Source organism: Physeter macrocephalus, chromosome 4 (genome assembly GCF_002837175.3).
Source record: "Physeter macrocephalus isolate SW-GA chromosome 4, ASM283717v5, whole genome shotgun sequence".
Classification (NCBI taxonomy): domain Eukaryota; kingdom Metazoa; phylum Chordata; class Mammalia; order Artiodactyla; family Physeteridae; genus Physeter; species Physeter macrocephalus.
The window spans coordinates 116726611-116741057 of NC_041217.1; the positions used below are offsets into that span (position 1 = coordinate 116726611).

The window sequence follows — 14447 nt, forward strand, 5'->3', positions numbered from 1 at the left end:
CTGTAAAAGATGGTAATGTTTTCACTCAGTGTGTGTGCTGAAATACTAAACTAGGTTAACAAAAAAGAATATGTACCATGGTTAAAGAAAAAGACAATTATTAATGTCCAGATGTGAAAACTAAACTTAGGTTGAAAACTTTTAACCAAACCATCATTCTTTCTGATGAAATAAGCCCCCCATGTGTTAAATAAGTGGTTTTTGAAAATCACTGTATTCCCTGGAAATTATTATTGACTACTGGAAAAGAAAATATAAATATTCTAAGATGGATTAAGTATACTGACACAATTTTTAGAGTCTCCTGTTTTTTCCAGTTTTAAATCAAGGGGACATTATTTACCAGTCCTCTTCAATACATTGCAGGGTACTGAAATCACACCCTGAATTCTTTTAATTGAGAAAAGTAATATAATTTTAACTATAGAAATATGAGAATTTTAAAGTAATATATCGATTAAAGAATACTGATGATTTTGATAAAATATATCACATCAGAAGAAAAGGAAATGGACTTGAGTTAGAGTTTTTGCTCTGGAATTATTAGTTGGGCCAAGAAGAGGGGAATCATTAACATTCTGGGCATTTGGCTATTAAACTTCAAGTGAATATGCCAGAGATCTACCTTCAACTTGTAGTAAAGTTGAAGTAGCACTTGATGGTAACTTCTGTAACTTCTGTGTTTGCATAGAAGTAATACCAGTCAGTTTTGGAGAACCATTCAGAGCCATTCAAAAATCCCATAAAGTATGAAGTGTGCTTTGAAAGAGTGATGCAATTAATATTTATATAAGCAGAATAGACAAAATAAATCCACTTAAATGTATTTTTTAAGGACAAAGATTTTGAGAATTTTGAGTAACAAAGAGGATTATTTTCTGCTTGAACAAAGATGTGTTTATTTTGCATTTTTTAGCTCCAAGCAAATAGTCCTCATGGCTTTAAAAGAGTAGTAGTAGTGGTAATGTGTTTTGTTGTTGTTTTAATGTGAGGACCGCAGGAATGCACAGGGCTCTCATTTGCAAGTAGGCCTTCCATCTCCTACATAGAAGCATTGGTTGTAAAAGACAACATAGACCTACTTGTTAAAGCATCACTTATTTAGTAGTATTCAGTAGGTCAGTTGTATTTCCTGAAATATTCTGCTCAAGTTATTTGCTAAGAACTGAAGGAACTTTTAATGACACCTAAAACCACTGCTTTAATGTTTTTAGGCAGAGGGGATTTTGGTTGGTGTGTGATGTGTGCTAAGAATAATAGCAAACACTGATAGAGTGCTTGTTATGTGCCAAGCAAGCATACAGTAATGAATTTAATTCTTACAACCTTAAGAGGCGGGTTCCTTTTTTTCCTGTTTTCATGTGAGGAAATCTAGCCAGAGAGGTTAAATAATTTGCCCAAGGTCATATAGTTAGTAAAGTGGTGATGCTTAGATTTTAACCCAGACAGATTGCTTCAGAGTCAGCATCTGAGCAAGAGTATTCCCTTTGTGTCAGGGGTCTCAGAGATGGTGGAGGTGGAGGTGTGCAGGAGTTGCTTTTCTGTCTTTTCTTCTGGTGCGGTATGCACCCTAGAGTACAAACGTGAGCACACGTCCAGGTTTATAGCTCAGAATAGAGCAGCATATCTGTGGATGGGGAAACCCATCGATCTGTGAAATCGTCTGCCCCATGACGAATTAGGAAAACACATAATTTACATATTCTAATTTGACAGCAGACATGTGGTCATGAGGCTTTAGGCAAAGCTGGGACTGAAGACTTGGGTCTTCTGCCTCAGGTACGATTTGTTTCCATGCATGTTTGGTGCCTCTCACTTAACCTAATAGTGTGCTGTGTCCATTTTTCTCTCCTTTTCTCTTTTGTTTAAATTAAATTGCAGAACACAACAATTTACTGAGGTGTGAGGAACCTTTTTTTTATGAAATTAAAAAAAATAATATATGATATGTATTAAGGATAAATACTTTGCAAATTTCTATGTTAGTTATAAACATAAGAGTGGCATGCTATAGAAACTATATTTCTTACTGTGGATAACAAAGTTTGAAGGGCATTATTCTAGGTGCACTGGGTAGATTGAAAGCCTCCAGATAACAAGTAGATTTTTACACAAGATTATGTCCTATTTAGGTTCTAAAGGTTTGTTTTTCTTTCACATCTTGAAGAAAAATGGGCTTCTGTTTATATGATCCCAGGAAAAAAAAAAAAAAAAAAAAACTTTTCCCCTACAGTTCAAGTAGCTGATTAAATGGATTTTTGAGCATGGTGTCACATTTAGCTCCATGAGGACAGAGACCATCCGTGTCTATCTTTATCCCTAGGGCCTGGCTCTTAGTAGATTCTCAATAAATATTTATTGGTAGTAGGACCAATGTTTTGGTTACATTTTTCTCTAGGAAGTTAGAGAAACCACCTGTGTCTGAGTGTGTCTGTGAGTGCATCTTTGGGACCCTTAGAGGGTTTGCCTCAGGAGATCTCCTTTACAGGGCTCTGGGAGGAATAAAGAATCATTACATCCTATTTTATCTGGAGGATGTGGTTCAAACCTGGGTGGCTGAGATTTTGGTTCTCTCTGGGACCCCATTTTCTGCCATGTTTTTAGAGTGATGTAATGTTAACTAGCATGGACATTCTGGGTCCTAGTCTCAGTTGTGGAAGTGAGACCCTCAACAAATGTTGACAAAGAACTGCCTCTTATTGAGCACTAGGAACTAGTAAATGATTTACATGTATTATTAACCTGTTTAATCAGCACAACACCTCTATGAGGTTGCTTACTATTGTGACCTCCGTGGTACAGATGAGAAAACTAAGGTTCAGAGGATTTAAATGTTAGCTCTCCATAATGACTGCTATGTGTGGGGCTGAGGATACAGAGCCTTGCCCTTCTGAAGCTTATATTCTAATGCCGAAGACCTGCGGTAAACAAGTAAATAAAAAATACTATGTAATTTTACGCAGACATAAATGCTGTGAAGAAAAATAATGCTTGAAAAAAAAATGATGGACGAATCGGGACCAGCGTGCCATTTAGAGGGAATAATCAAAGAACACCTCAACAACAAGGGTAAATTTGAACAGAGACCTAAATGGAGTGAGGGAATTAGCATTGTGGATAATCTGGAGGAAGAGTCAGAAGGATAGCAAGGGCAAGGGCCCTGATCCAGTAGAGAGCTTAGCTTGTTCAGGCAACGTTACGAGGGCCAGTGTAGCTTGAACCAAATGAGCAAGAGGAGAGTCGTAGTTGTTGAGGTGAGAGAGGGCAGAGGGCCAGATCAGGTGAGGCCTGGAATGTATATCATTGTAAAGGAGTTTGGACTGTGTTCTGATGTCTTCTACATACAGACAAGGTCTTCTTCGAGGGGCAGAGACCTCTAAGGTCCTTTCCTGCTTTAGTGACTTCAGTGATGTCATATCAAGCCATTCAAGTCAGTCAACCTGTTTTGACAGTTCTGTAGAAGACTTGCTTTGCACCTCTAGATACTCTTCTTCCGGGCAAAGCCATTTACCCCTGCTGATCTTTTTCAAGAGGGTGGCCAACTGCAGCCATAAAAGCCATGGCTGGGCTTGTCTGCTGCCCTGCTGTCTGTCAAAGCTGTGGTGGGCATGGGCTGTTGACTAATATGTGGTGTGTGTTTAAAGAATGTTAATTCCTACAAAGAGTCACTTTGTGTTTTCTGGCACAACTGATAATTTTCATCCTGTAACTCTCTTTTTCTAATTTGCTCAAATACTCCTTGTCCTCCCCTGTAGAGAGTGTTACAACTCGGGGTAGTAATGAAGTATTTGACAACTGTGTGAGTTGTAGGAACATGCCCCTTTTTGTTAATAGAGGCGTAATTGTAACCAAAGAAATTGAATTTCTTCTTTAGCAAACACTGACATTTCTGTTTAAGAATGACTGCTACAGTAAAAGGAAATACCATGTATCACGAATTACACTGGAAGTTCTTTCTGTAATAGCTCAAAACTGGCCTATGGCCAAAATTAAAACCATATGAGCATATCATAAATCTCAACTCTTATACTGTGTTTGCTTCTAATTCTGTTTGGAATAGGCTTCAAATGCTTTCCAGAATGATGTGAGTTACAAATAAATAGAAAAAGAGTTATCCTGTGTTCCATTTACTTTATTTGTACATATCCATTTCAAGAAAAAAAAATTTTTTAAATACAGTTCTGTCCCAGAAATGGATCCTTATCTGCACAACCATTGAAGAAAAAAAAATCATGCAAATGGAAACTATGGTCTTTTCTAGTGACTGAATGGAAGATGCAGTTATTCCAGTAGAATATATAAGAAACTCTTATTTGGCAACTGATAGCACAAAAGAGAAACCAAACTTCACCGGTTTGATTTGAGGAAACACAATTTTACATACGGATAAAAGGTTTGCAAACCCCTGGAAAAGGCCTGTATGGAACAAATACAGCATTGGGATCTATTAAACATGGTGTACTGACATGCCCTTTCCACCCACATCAGTTTTGTTACTATATTTCTTACTTGCTTGGTAACTAAATAGATAATCATTTAAAACCAAAGCCATAAGTTGACATTAGTCCAGTGAATGTGATAACAAACCACCGCATGCTTTTAAATTCTGTGTGGTCATTGGTTTTAACGTATAATTCCCCAAATGCACCACCAGGTGTAGAAGAGACTAGGTTATTAGATAATTTATCCAATTTGTTCACTTAGCCAATACGACACTATTCCAAGTAGCCAGTATCATAGAAATGAATAGAGAAATGTTACCGGTGACTAGTCTAGGTTTTGCTATCTTGGAAAAGCTATACAATTTCACATATAAAAAAGCTCATCACATTTTTAAAATTTAATCAAATTTCTTATGAACAATTGGTGTTGTCTCGTCAGCCCAATCTCTTCAGCTCTGAGCTGGATGAGACTTGAGGAAACAGCATCCAGAGGAAGGCCCAGGCCTTCTCCCCATCTTAAGGGCCTTAAGCAGGTAACAAGAGATAGATCTTCAGAAGAGGAAGGAAGATGTGATGGGGCGTTAGGGATGCTAACTCCTCCCTATCTGCGGAGAGTAGAACTGAATGATCAGACTCTAGTAAGTCCTGAAGGCACAACTGACACAGATGGGCACTGCACTGCTGTTCATGTACTAATTTAGCTCAGAGGTGATAGAAAAGTGTGCTGCTGTGAGTGCAGACAGCTGTCTGACTTAGGAAGAAAAGGCTGGATAATATCAAATACACCATGCATGATTTCCAGACACCTCTCAGGTCAAGCTGGGAAGCAAACAGCAATGTCAGGATTGAGGGGCGGGGGGCATACAAAAGGTTTACATGGAAACATACAGTGTTAAGGGATGAACTTTTAATATTTTTCTCTGTCTCCACTCTCCTTAACATACATGCATTTTTGCCTTCAGAAAATAGAGTCAATAGCTGTGCAGAGTTGAAGAAAAACTTCCTCTGGCGTCCCCTCTGCATTTATCTATGTTAACGAGGAAAGAAAGAGAAAGTTAGTCTTAAGAAATGTTTGTAAATAAGGCCACTTTTAGTAATAAAAAGATCACCTGCTTATAAGTTGCTGTGCAAAATTTTAAAACAGACTCCAAAATCACAGAGAAAAGAGTAGTTGTTTAAAAACTAGGTGCCTAATTAAAAAAACAAGACATGACTACACACCTATTAGAATGGGCAAAATCTAAAATACATTATCAAATACTGGTGAGGATGTGGAGCAACAGGAACTCTCATTCTTTGCTGATGGGAACGCAAAAGGGTCCAGTCACTTGGGAAAAGAGTTTGCCAGTTTCTTACAAATTAAACATTCTTAGCATATGATCCAGCAGCTTGTGCTCTGGTACTTACCCAAAGGAGTGGAAAACGTATGTCCACACAGAAGCCTGCACACATGTTTATAGGAGCTTTATTCATGATTGCCAAAACTTGGAAGCAACCGAGATATCCTTAGGTGAGTGGATAGATAAACTGTGGTACATCCAAACAATGGGATATTATTTAGTGCTCAAAAGAAATGAGCTATCAAGCCATGAAAAGACTTGGAGGAAACTTAAATGCATATTACTAAATGAAAGAAGCCAATCTCAAAAGGCTGCATACAATATGACGTAATGGAAAAATGGCAAAACTGTGGAGACAGTAAAAAAGATCGAGAGCTGGGGGGAGAGAGGAATGAGTAGGTGGAACGCAGGATTTTTATGGTAGTGAAGCTATTCTGTGTGATATTATAATGGTGGATACGTGTGGCTATACATTTGTCAAAACCCATAGAACGTGCAACGCCAAGAGTGAACCCTAATGTAAACTATCAACTTTGAGTGGTAATGATGTGTTGATGTAGGTTCATCAGTTATAACGAATGTGCTACTCCTGTGTGGGATATTTTTGTTTTGGGGGGGTTTTTTTGGCCACACCGCGCAGCTTACAGGATCTCTGTTCCCCGACCAGGGATTGAACCCAGGCCCCCTGCAGTGAAAGCTCGGAATCCTAACCGCTAGGCCACCGGCGAACTCTGTGTGGGATGTTGATAGTGGGAGAGGTTGTGTGTGTTTTGGGACACGGGGAATATGAGAACTCTACTTTGTGCTCAATTTTGCTGTGAACCTACAGCCCGTCTAACAACAACAGCAAGAGCTAGGTGCTTATTGAGGTAGATAAAGTATTGTTAAAGGTCACGCAAAGGCTTTGAGTTAGTTAAAAGGAGACTTCTGAGTGTTCTGGAGTGTTTGGAGCAGGGTAGGAATAGGGCAGAGGTTGGGGGATGAGAAGGACGGGTGTGGAGAGAAAGCAAAAGTTGAGAACTCAACTTGCAGGTGTGCTAACTGCTAAGGGCAGAGCCCTCTTGGAGATTGTTGATATGCCAGGGCAAGGAACCAACAACAGAGGAAGTAGGAGGGAGCTGATTTCCTGGGCATGAAGGCACTACCACCCCCTCCTCTCAAAATTTCCTAACATTGTGCCAACCACTGAGATTTGTCCCACCGCACATGTAGCATCCAGAGAAGGTAGAGGCCTGGTGATCCGAATGAGACTCATGGAAGGGGCGGGGTTGTGAGCTTGCTAAAATGCAGCTTTTTCATACTTCACCTCCAGAGGTTCTCATTTGGTGAGTTTGGGCTGGGCCTTCTAATCCGCGAATTTAACAAGTTCTACAGATGATGTTGACGTGGGTCATCTCGGACCACACTTTGAGAAACTCTAGATGATTGCTTCAGTTTCTGTCTACCTTCTTTGTGCAAACGAGTTTTGATTTCACAACCCCTGGGATTCCAGAGGTAGAATGAATGCTCAAAAGGAAAAAAAGAAAAAAAAAAAAAGTACACATTTAGGGACTTCCCTGGTGGTCCAGTGGGTAAGACTCCACGCTTCCAATGCAAGGGGGCCTGGGTTCAATCCTGGTCAGGGAACTAGATCCCACATGCCGCAACTAAGAGTTTGCACACCACAACAAAGATCCCGTGTGCCACAACTAAGACCCGGCACAGCCAGATTTTTAAAAAGTACACGTTTAAATATACTAGAAAATAGATAATAACGATGTTTGTAGAAGCGATGTTTGTAGAAGCATTTTTTGTAGTAGTCCCAAACCGGAAAAATTGCAAATGTCCATCAGCAGTAGATGGTTAAATAAATTGTGGCATAGTCATATAATGGAATACTATAGTAATGGAAACAAACAAACAGACTACAGCTACATCCAGCAACATGGATTAATCTCACAAGGTTGAGGGAAAGAAGTTGAAAAAATATGCATTCAGTACGATTCAATTTATATGAAGTTCAAAAATGAGCAAAGCTAAATTATATCGATTAAGGATCCATACACAGATGATAAAACCACAGTGAACCAGGGATATAATTATCATAAAAGTCAGGATGGTGGTTACTTCCTGGGGAGAAGAAGGGAGATTTGATTGGGAGGGAGAGACATGTGGCAGAACTTCTGTGATTGTCCGCTGTTTCTTGACCTGCATGGTGACTACACGGTGTTCATTTTATAATTCTTCAGATTTTACATATAACTTTTATGCATTCCTGTATGTATGCTGTATCTCACAACAAGGAAAAAATAAAACCTAAAAACATTTTTTCAGCTTCTCCCCCTCTTCCCCATAAACGTATCATACTTGATCCTTACAGGAGGGTTAAAGAGCAACCCGCAGTTGGTTTGTCTCCCTGGCCGGCGGCTCTCCATCTGGGGGGCAGGGACTTTGCTGTTTTCTGTCCCTCATAGCACCTTGCTTGTTGCTTTACCTCTTCTTCCTTTCCCTTTCAACCAACAAACATCTTCTGGGTGCCAACAATATATTACATGCTGGAGAAACCACGGCGAAATGGACACAATGGTCCTGCTCTCAAGGAGCTCACAGCTCAAGGGTAGAGACAAACAACAGGAATTCACACTGTTGTCAGGTAAGCACAGGAGCTCTGGATGAAGGGATACTTTACACAATCTTGGGAGGGCAGGAAGCTTCCTGAGGAAAGTTGTCGTCGTCATCATCATTAAAAATAATACACTTTACTACTAATGAAGCATGTGTTATTTTTTTTCACTTCCACCCTTGCTTTACTTTCTCCCTTCCTTTTCTCCCCTCCCTCCTGCCCTCTCTTAATCCTGTCCATCCCTCCATCCCTGCTTGGCTCACTCCCTCACTCCCTCCTGGGCTCCCTCGCTCTATCACACCCTCCCTTTTCTGCTCCTCTCTCATTCCCTCTCCTCTCACTTGCTCCCTTCCTCCAACCCCTGCTCCATCCTCCCCTCCTCCCTAGCACAAGTGCTTTTAAACAAACAGGTAATTCTAACAATGATCTTAGGAGACAGGTATTGTTATCCGCATTTCACAGATGATGAAACTCAGGTCCTGAAAGATCAATTAAATTTCCCAAGGTCATACAGCTAAGCAAGTGTCAGACACCTGGTTCAAACCCAGGTCTCTGACTCCAAAGTCCTTGTATATTACATCCACCAGTTCAAAATAGCTGGATGGTTGAATTTAGTGGGAGTAGCAAGGAGTGAAGCTGGAATAATAAAAAGAGATTGACTCTAAAGAGGCTAATAGACTATTATATAAGAATAATGGGGAGTAATGGTTTTTAAGGAATAGGTTGACATAATCAAACAGGAACATTAAAAATGTTTGATAGGGCGTCCCTGGTGGCGCAGAGGTTGAGAGTCCGCCTGCCGATGCAGGGCACACGGGTTCGTGCCCCGGTGCGGGAAGATCCCACATGCCGCGGAGCGGCTGGGCCCGTGAGCCATGGCCGCTGAGCCTGCGCGTCCGGAGCCTGTGCTCCGCAACGGGAGAGGCCACGACAGTGAGAGGCCCGCGTACCGCAAAAAAAAAAAAAAAAAAAAAAAAAAAAAAAATGTTTGATAAATATTTAATTGAAAGGAAAGAAAGTTTGAAGTATACAGCAAAGAGCACTGTATTAGGAGAGATGATACCTGGTATTGTCCTTGGTGAACTTCAGGACCAGGACTGGCCACTGATCCTCCTGGAGTCTCAGCTTCCCCCTCTAGTATATGAAAAGACTGAACTAGGACTTGATAACTTCCAGGTTTGGTTCCAGCTCTGGTATGCAATGCTATTCCAAATCTCAGTTCACGTTTTAATGCGGATGAGGTTCCTACTGGTAGGCATCAATTTACTAGGATTATTCAGCTTAGTTTGGTGTTGCCACGTAGGCTGAGTCTAGAGGAATAGAGATGTATTTGAAGGTAATATATAAAGAAGAATGAGAGCCTTCCCTATGGAGAGAACAGATAGAGGTCTGAAAGCACCTGAATTTTTCAGGGAACAGTGGATCATTCCTTGAGGATACAGCAAAAACAGCTCGGTTGCGGGGAGAAGAAGGGGAGGAGGCTAAAAGAATAGGTTGGGATGAGCTTGCATCTCCATAGATTTTCCCGTTCTGCACATTTTATATAAATGGCATCACACTATATTCAGCCTTTTGTGACTGGTATCTTTCACTTAGCCTAACGTTTTTCAGGCTCATCCACACTCTGTCCTCTGCCACTGCCCACTGCCCTGCTAGGCAGTCACCTGACCTCACCTTTTCAAATCCTAGGAGGAGGGAAGAGAGGAAGAGGCTGTGAACTCAATTTCCTGCCCCCTCTCAGAGAGGGTGGGTGAGAAGAGGTAAATCCACAAGCACTAGGCTTATTATTTACACGATCCATGATCGTATCAGTGGCAGATGCATCAGCTGCACAAAGACTCACTACAACCCTTCGGTACATCTTATAAGTTCTCTGTCCTGGTGTCCAATGCTTTGTCCTTGGCAGAAACACTTCCCAAAATTCACTCCAGATCTTCTCCAGAAGAGGAAGCTATTTAGACTATGGATTGACCCCAAGTCACCTTCTACTTCATGTGCATGCAAGTATTCTCATTATAATATAATTACCTAATCCAGGGACGCCTGGGACTTTCAGCTTGGTTACAGCCTCTGCTTCATTTGGACAAACCCCAGCTAGTTCTGGGACCTCTCTGGTCCTTACAAGGTGGCCAGTATTTTTCAGCTTCCTCTTTATTTATCTATTCTCCATAATTTTTTTAAAAAAATATTTATTTATTTATTATTTTTGGCTGCATCGGGTCTTAGTTACGGCACGCGGGATCTTTCATTGTGGCACACAGGCTCTTCCATGAGATGCGTGGGCTTCTCTCTAGTTGTGGCCCATGGGCTCCAGAGTGCACAGGCTCAGTAGTTGCGACGGGTAGTAGTTGCACATGTGGCGCATGGGTTCTCCAGTTGTGGCGCTCTGGCTGCAGAGCACATGGGCTCTGTAGCTGTGGCACACGGGCTCTCTAGTTGTGGTGCACAGGCTCAGTAGTTGTGGTGTGTGGGCTTAGTTGCCCTGCGGCATGTGGGATCTTAGTTCCCCAACCAGGGATGGAACCTGAGTTCCCTACATTGGCAGGTGGATTCTTAACCGTTGGACCACCAGGGAAGTCCCCTCTCCATAATTTCTTGTTGAACTCTAGTTACTTGCATTTAACTGACTTAACATGTCCCCTATTTTACTAACTAACCCTGATTCGTTTCCCTCCTCCAACCCATTCTTCTCTAACCAATACTACCCCACACTCTTAACCTTATATGCGTTTCTAAATTTGTCGTCCTTCCAAAGGAAACCCACGCCTGTATTTCCCACATTCTTATCGCGTATCTAATAATCATCATGTCTTTTAACACTGATAAATTATTAGTACAAAAAAATTCTTTTAAAAGAACACTGATTACATCCTCTCTATTTTTCTCCATTTTTTTGACTGATAACCTGTTCGTTCAATGTAATGCTAGTGTCACATTCACATAATCTGGTTTACTGTTATCTAGAATTTCTTCTAGACTTGACGAAAACACATTTGTTCATTACAACAACCTTTCTTTCCATTGTTACCTCTCCCTGCTTATCATCGTAATGAACTAATGGCTCTTTCAACATCTTCAACTGGTTGCAATTCATTGCGATGTTCAACTTTTCACTTCTTGGCCAGATATAAGCCACCACTATCCCGAATATCTGCATGGCCAGCTCTGTGAGGACAAGGCCATTACTCAGCATTTGTTTCCTCAGAGATTGGCTCTAGATAGGTATCTAGAAAGTATCCTCTAGATATCCAGTGATCCCACTCCTGGCATATATTTGGAGAAAACTATAACTTGAAAAGATACATGCACCCCAATGTTCACAGCAGCATTATTTACAATAGTCAAGACATGGAAGCAACCTAAGTGTCCATTGACAGATGAATAGATAAAGAAGATGTGGTACATATATACAATGGAATATTACTCAACCATTAAGAAGAGTGAAATAATGCCATTTGCAGCAACATGGATGGACCTAGAGATTATCATACTAAGTGAAGTAAGTCAGAAAGAGAAACAAATATATGATATCGCTTATATGTGGAATCTAAAAAAATGATGCAAATAAACTTATCTACAAAACAGAAATAGACTCATAGAAAATAAATTTATGGGTACCAAAGGGGAAAGGCATGGGGGAGGGATAAATTAGGAGTTTGGGATTAAAATATACACACTACCTTATGTAAAGTAGATAACCAGGGACTTCACTGGTGGTCCAGTGGTTAAGAATCCATCTCGCAATGCAGGGGACCCCGGTTCGATCCCTGGTCGGGGAACTAAGATCCCACATGCCGTGGGGCACCTAAGCCCTCATGCTGCAACTACTGAGCCCAGGCGTCACAACTAGAGAGCGTGTGTGCCACAACTAGAGAGAAGCCCATGCACCGCAATGAAGAGCCCGCGTGCTGCAACTAAGACCCAAAGCAGCCAATAAATAAATAAATATTTTTTAAAATGAAAAAAATAAAATAGATAACCAACAAGGACCTGCTGTATAGCACAGGGAACTATACTCAATATCTTGTAATAACCTATAATGGAAAAGAATCTAAAAAATGAATATAAATAGGTATGTATAACAATTACTTTGCTGTACACCTGAAACTAGCACAACATCGTAAATCAACTATATTTCAATTTAAAAAAAATGTACCTTCACTTTCCCATTCCTTCTTCCCTTTCCTCACAGAAACAGGCTATTGTAGGAGCAGAAACACACTCTTGGAGCCCATTTTCTGACCCACTATCTGGATTTTATAGAAAGATACGGATTCTCTCTTATAAAAGCTGGGCAAATTGGTTTCAGAAACAAGGGCTAATGAGCACAAGCATCTGAAGGGGGACACTTGATACTTCCTGACGGCTGGGACTGGGAGGCAGAAGGCTTTGCCCAGGGGTCTTGTCAGTCAGGCCAAGGCTGATGTTTGGGGGGAGCTGCAAGCTGGGGTGAAGGAGTGAGTCATGCCCCGGAGCTTTAGCTGGGCCATCTCCCGCTTCTATTTCCATCCAAAACCTCCCTCTCTATTTTGCTTTGTGGCTTAAATCCAGGCCTTTATTTATCTAATTAAATAAAAGAAAGCTGCTCATTGCCATCCAGAGTCACGTGCTGTGGTGTGTGCCTCTGTGGAGCCCAAGGACGTGAGGAGATTTCAAGACAGAATCAAATAATCAGACTTTCTAGATGGAAAAAGCAGCCTTTGACTTGGGGGAGCGGGAAATATATGAAGTTATATATGAAGTTAATCTGAGACCCTCATTAGGCCCAAGAAGCAGAATTCTGAGAACAAAAATTGAGAGGCCATGAGATAACATCTTTTTTCTTATAGAAGCTCTGTGTGGGGGTGGGGTGGGGAGGGGAGGTATAGACTGGATTTTTATGGAGCAAAAGAGAGCCCAACTGAACTGAGTGGGATCAAAGCCCTCTATCTGCTCTCCAGATTTCTCCTTCAGTTCTTCAGAGATGACCTGATCATTTCCTGAATCTCATCTAATTCCCACATGGGGAATATTTTAAGAGAACAACAAGTGGCTTTTATATTTTCATATGTAACTGTGGAACTCATAGGAAATGGAAAAGAACCAACTTCCTAAGTGCTTTCTAAGCTACAGGAAATATTCTCGGTGCTTACAACTTTAGCAAATTTAAATGAGCTCAAAAGGTGCTAATGTTTAGTCCTTGATGAACAAACAGATAAGAATCCTGTGTAATTAGCATACTAACTGTACAGTGTGAAGAGAACTTCCTCAGCAATTGTGCAAACTCAAAAATAAGGTGTCCTCCCACATATGGTAAGTTTTCACCCCGTAATCAATGTGATAATATTAATTTACAGCAACCCTCTTTTCCCATGAAGAGTAAAAGTAAGCTTCATGATCTTTTCCCAAAGGATCTCCAATTCTGAATCAGCGGAGTCAGAATGTATGAGGTTTTAATATATTTAATTTAATTGAAAACCAAGTGAGTGGATTTGCTTCTGACTTGAAGAATTTATCACTTTTGGTCTGAGACTTGATATAAAATCGTGCAGTAAGTGATATCCTGATCAATATACAAAAGATTTTTTAAATAAACTAAAGGCAAGTGAACAGGAAATATGATTAAATTTCTGAGGTTTCACCTGACTTCTGGAATGAAAAGTAGAGCAGTCAGAGATAGTATTTCTGCCCAGCCATCAGCAGAACAGATTGCAAATTAGGAAAGTAGTTACACCACCTTGGGAATTGCACGTTTTTTCTACTCTTTAGTTCTATGAATTTATGAACTGTAAAACAGTTGGCTGGGACATATACCCTGAGAAAACCATAATTCAAAAAGAGTCATGTACTACAATGTTCATTGCAGCTCTATTTACAATAGCCAGGACACGGAAGCAACCTAAGTATTCATAGACAGATGAATGGATAAAGAAGATGTGGCACATATATACAATGGAATATTACTCCGCCATAGAAAGAAACGAAATTGAGTTATTTGTAGTGAGGTGGATGCACCTAGAGACTGTCATACAGAGTGAAGTAAGGCAGAAAGAGAAAAACAAATACTGTACGCTAACACATATA

At 40.6% G+C, this 14447-nt stretch overlaps 1 protein-coding gene across 1 annotated transcript in view; it reads right to left on the reverse strand.

The window, feature by feature from the left end:
• Positions 1-4116: 4116 nt before the first annotated feature.
• The window catches only part of AK5 (adenylate kinase 5), a 244602-nt gene continuing 234271 nt past the window's right edge, over positions 4117-14447 (reverse strand). Inside the window, exon 14 of the mRNA XM_007111492.2 lies at positions 4117-5469. Coding sequence (XP_007111554.1) covers positions 5401-5469 — 69 coding nt within the window. The 3' untranslated portion in view covers positions 4117-5400. The remainder of the gene's footprint in view (positions 5470-14447) is intronic.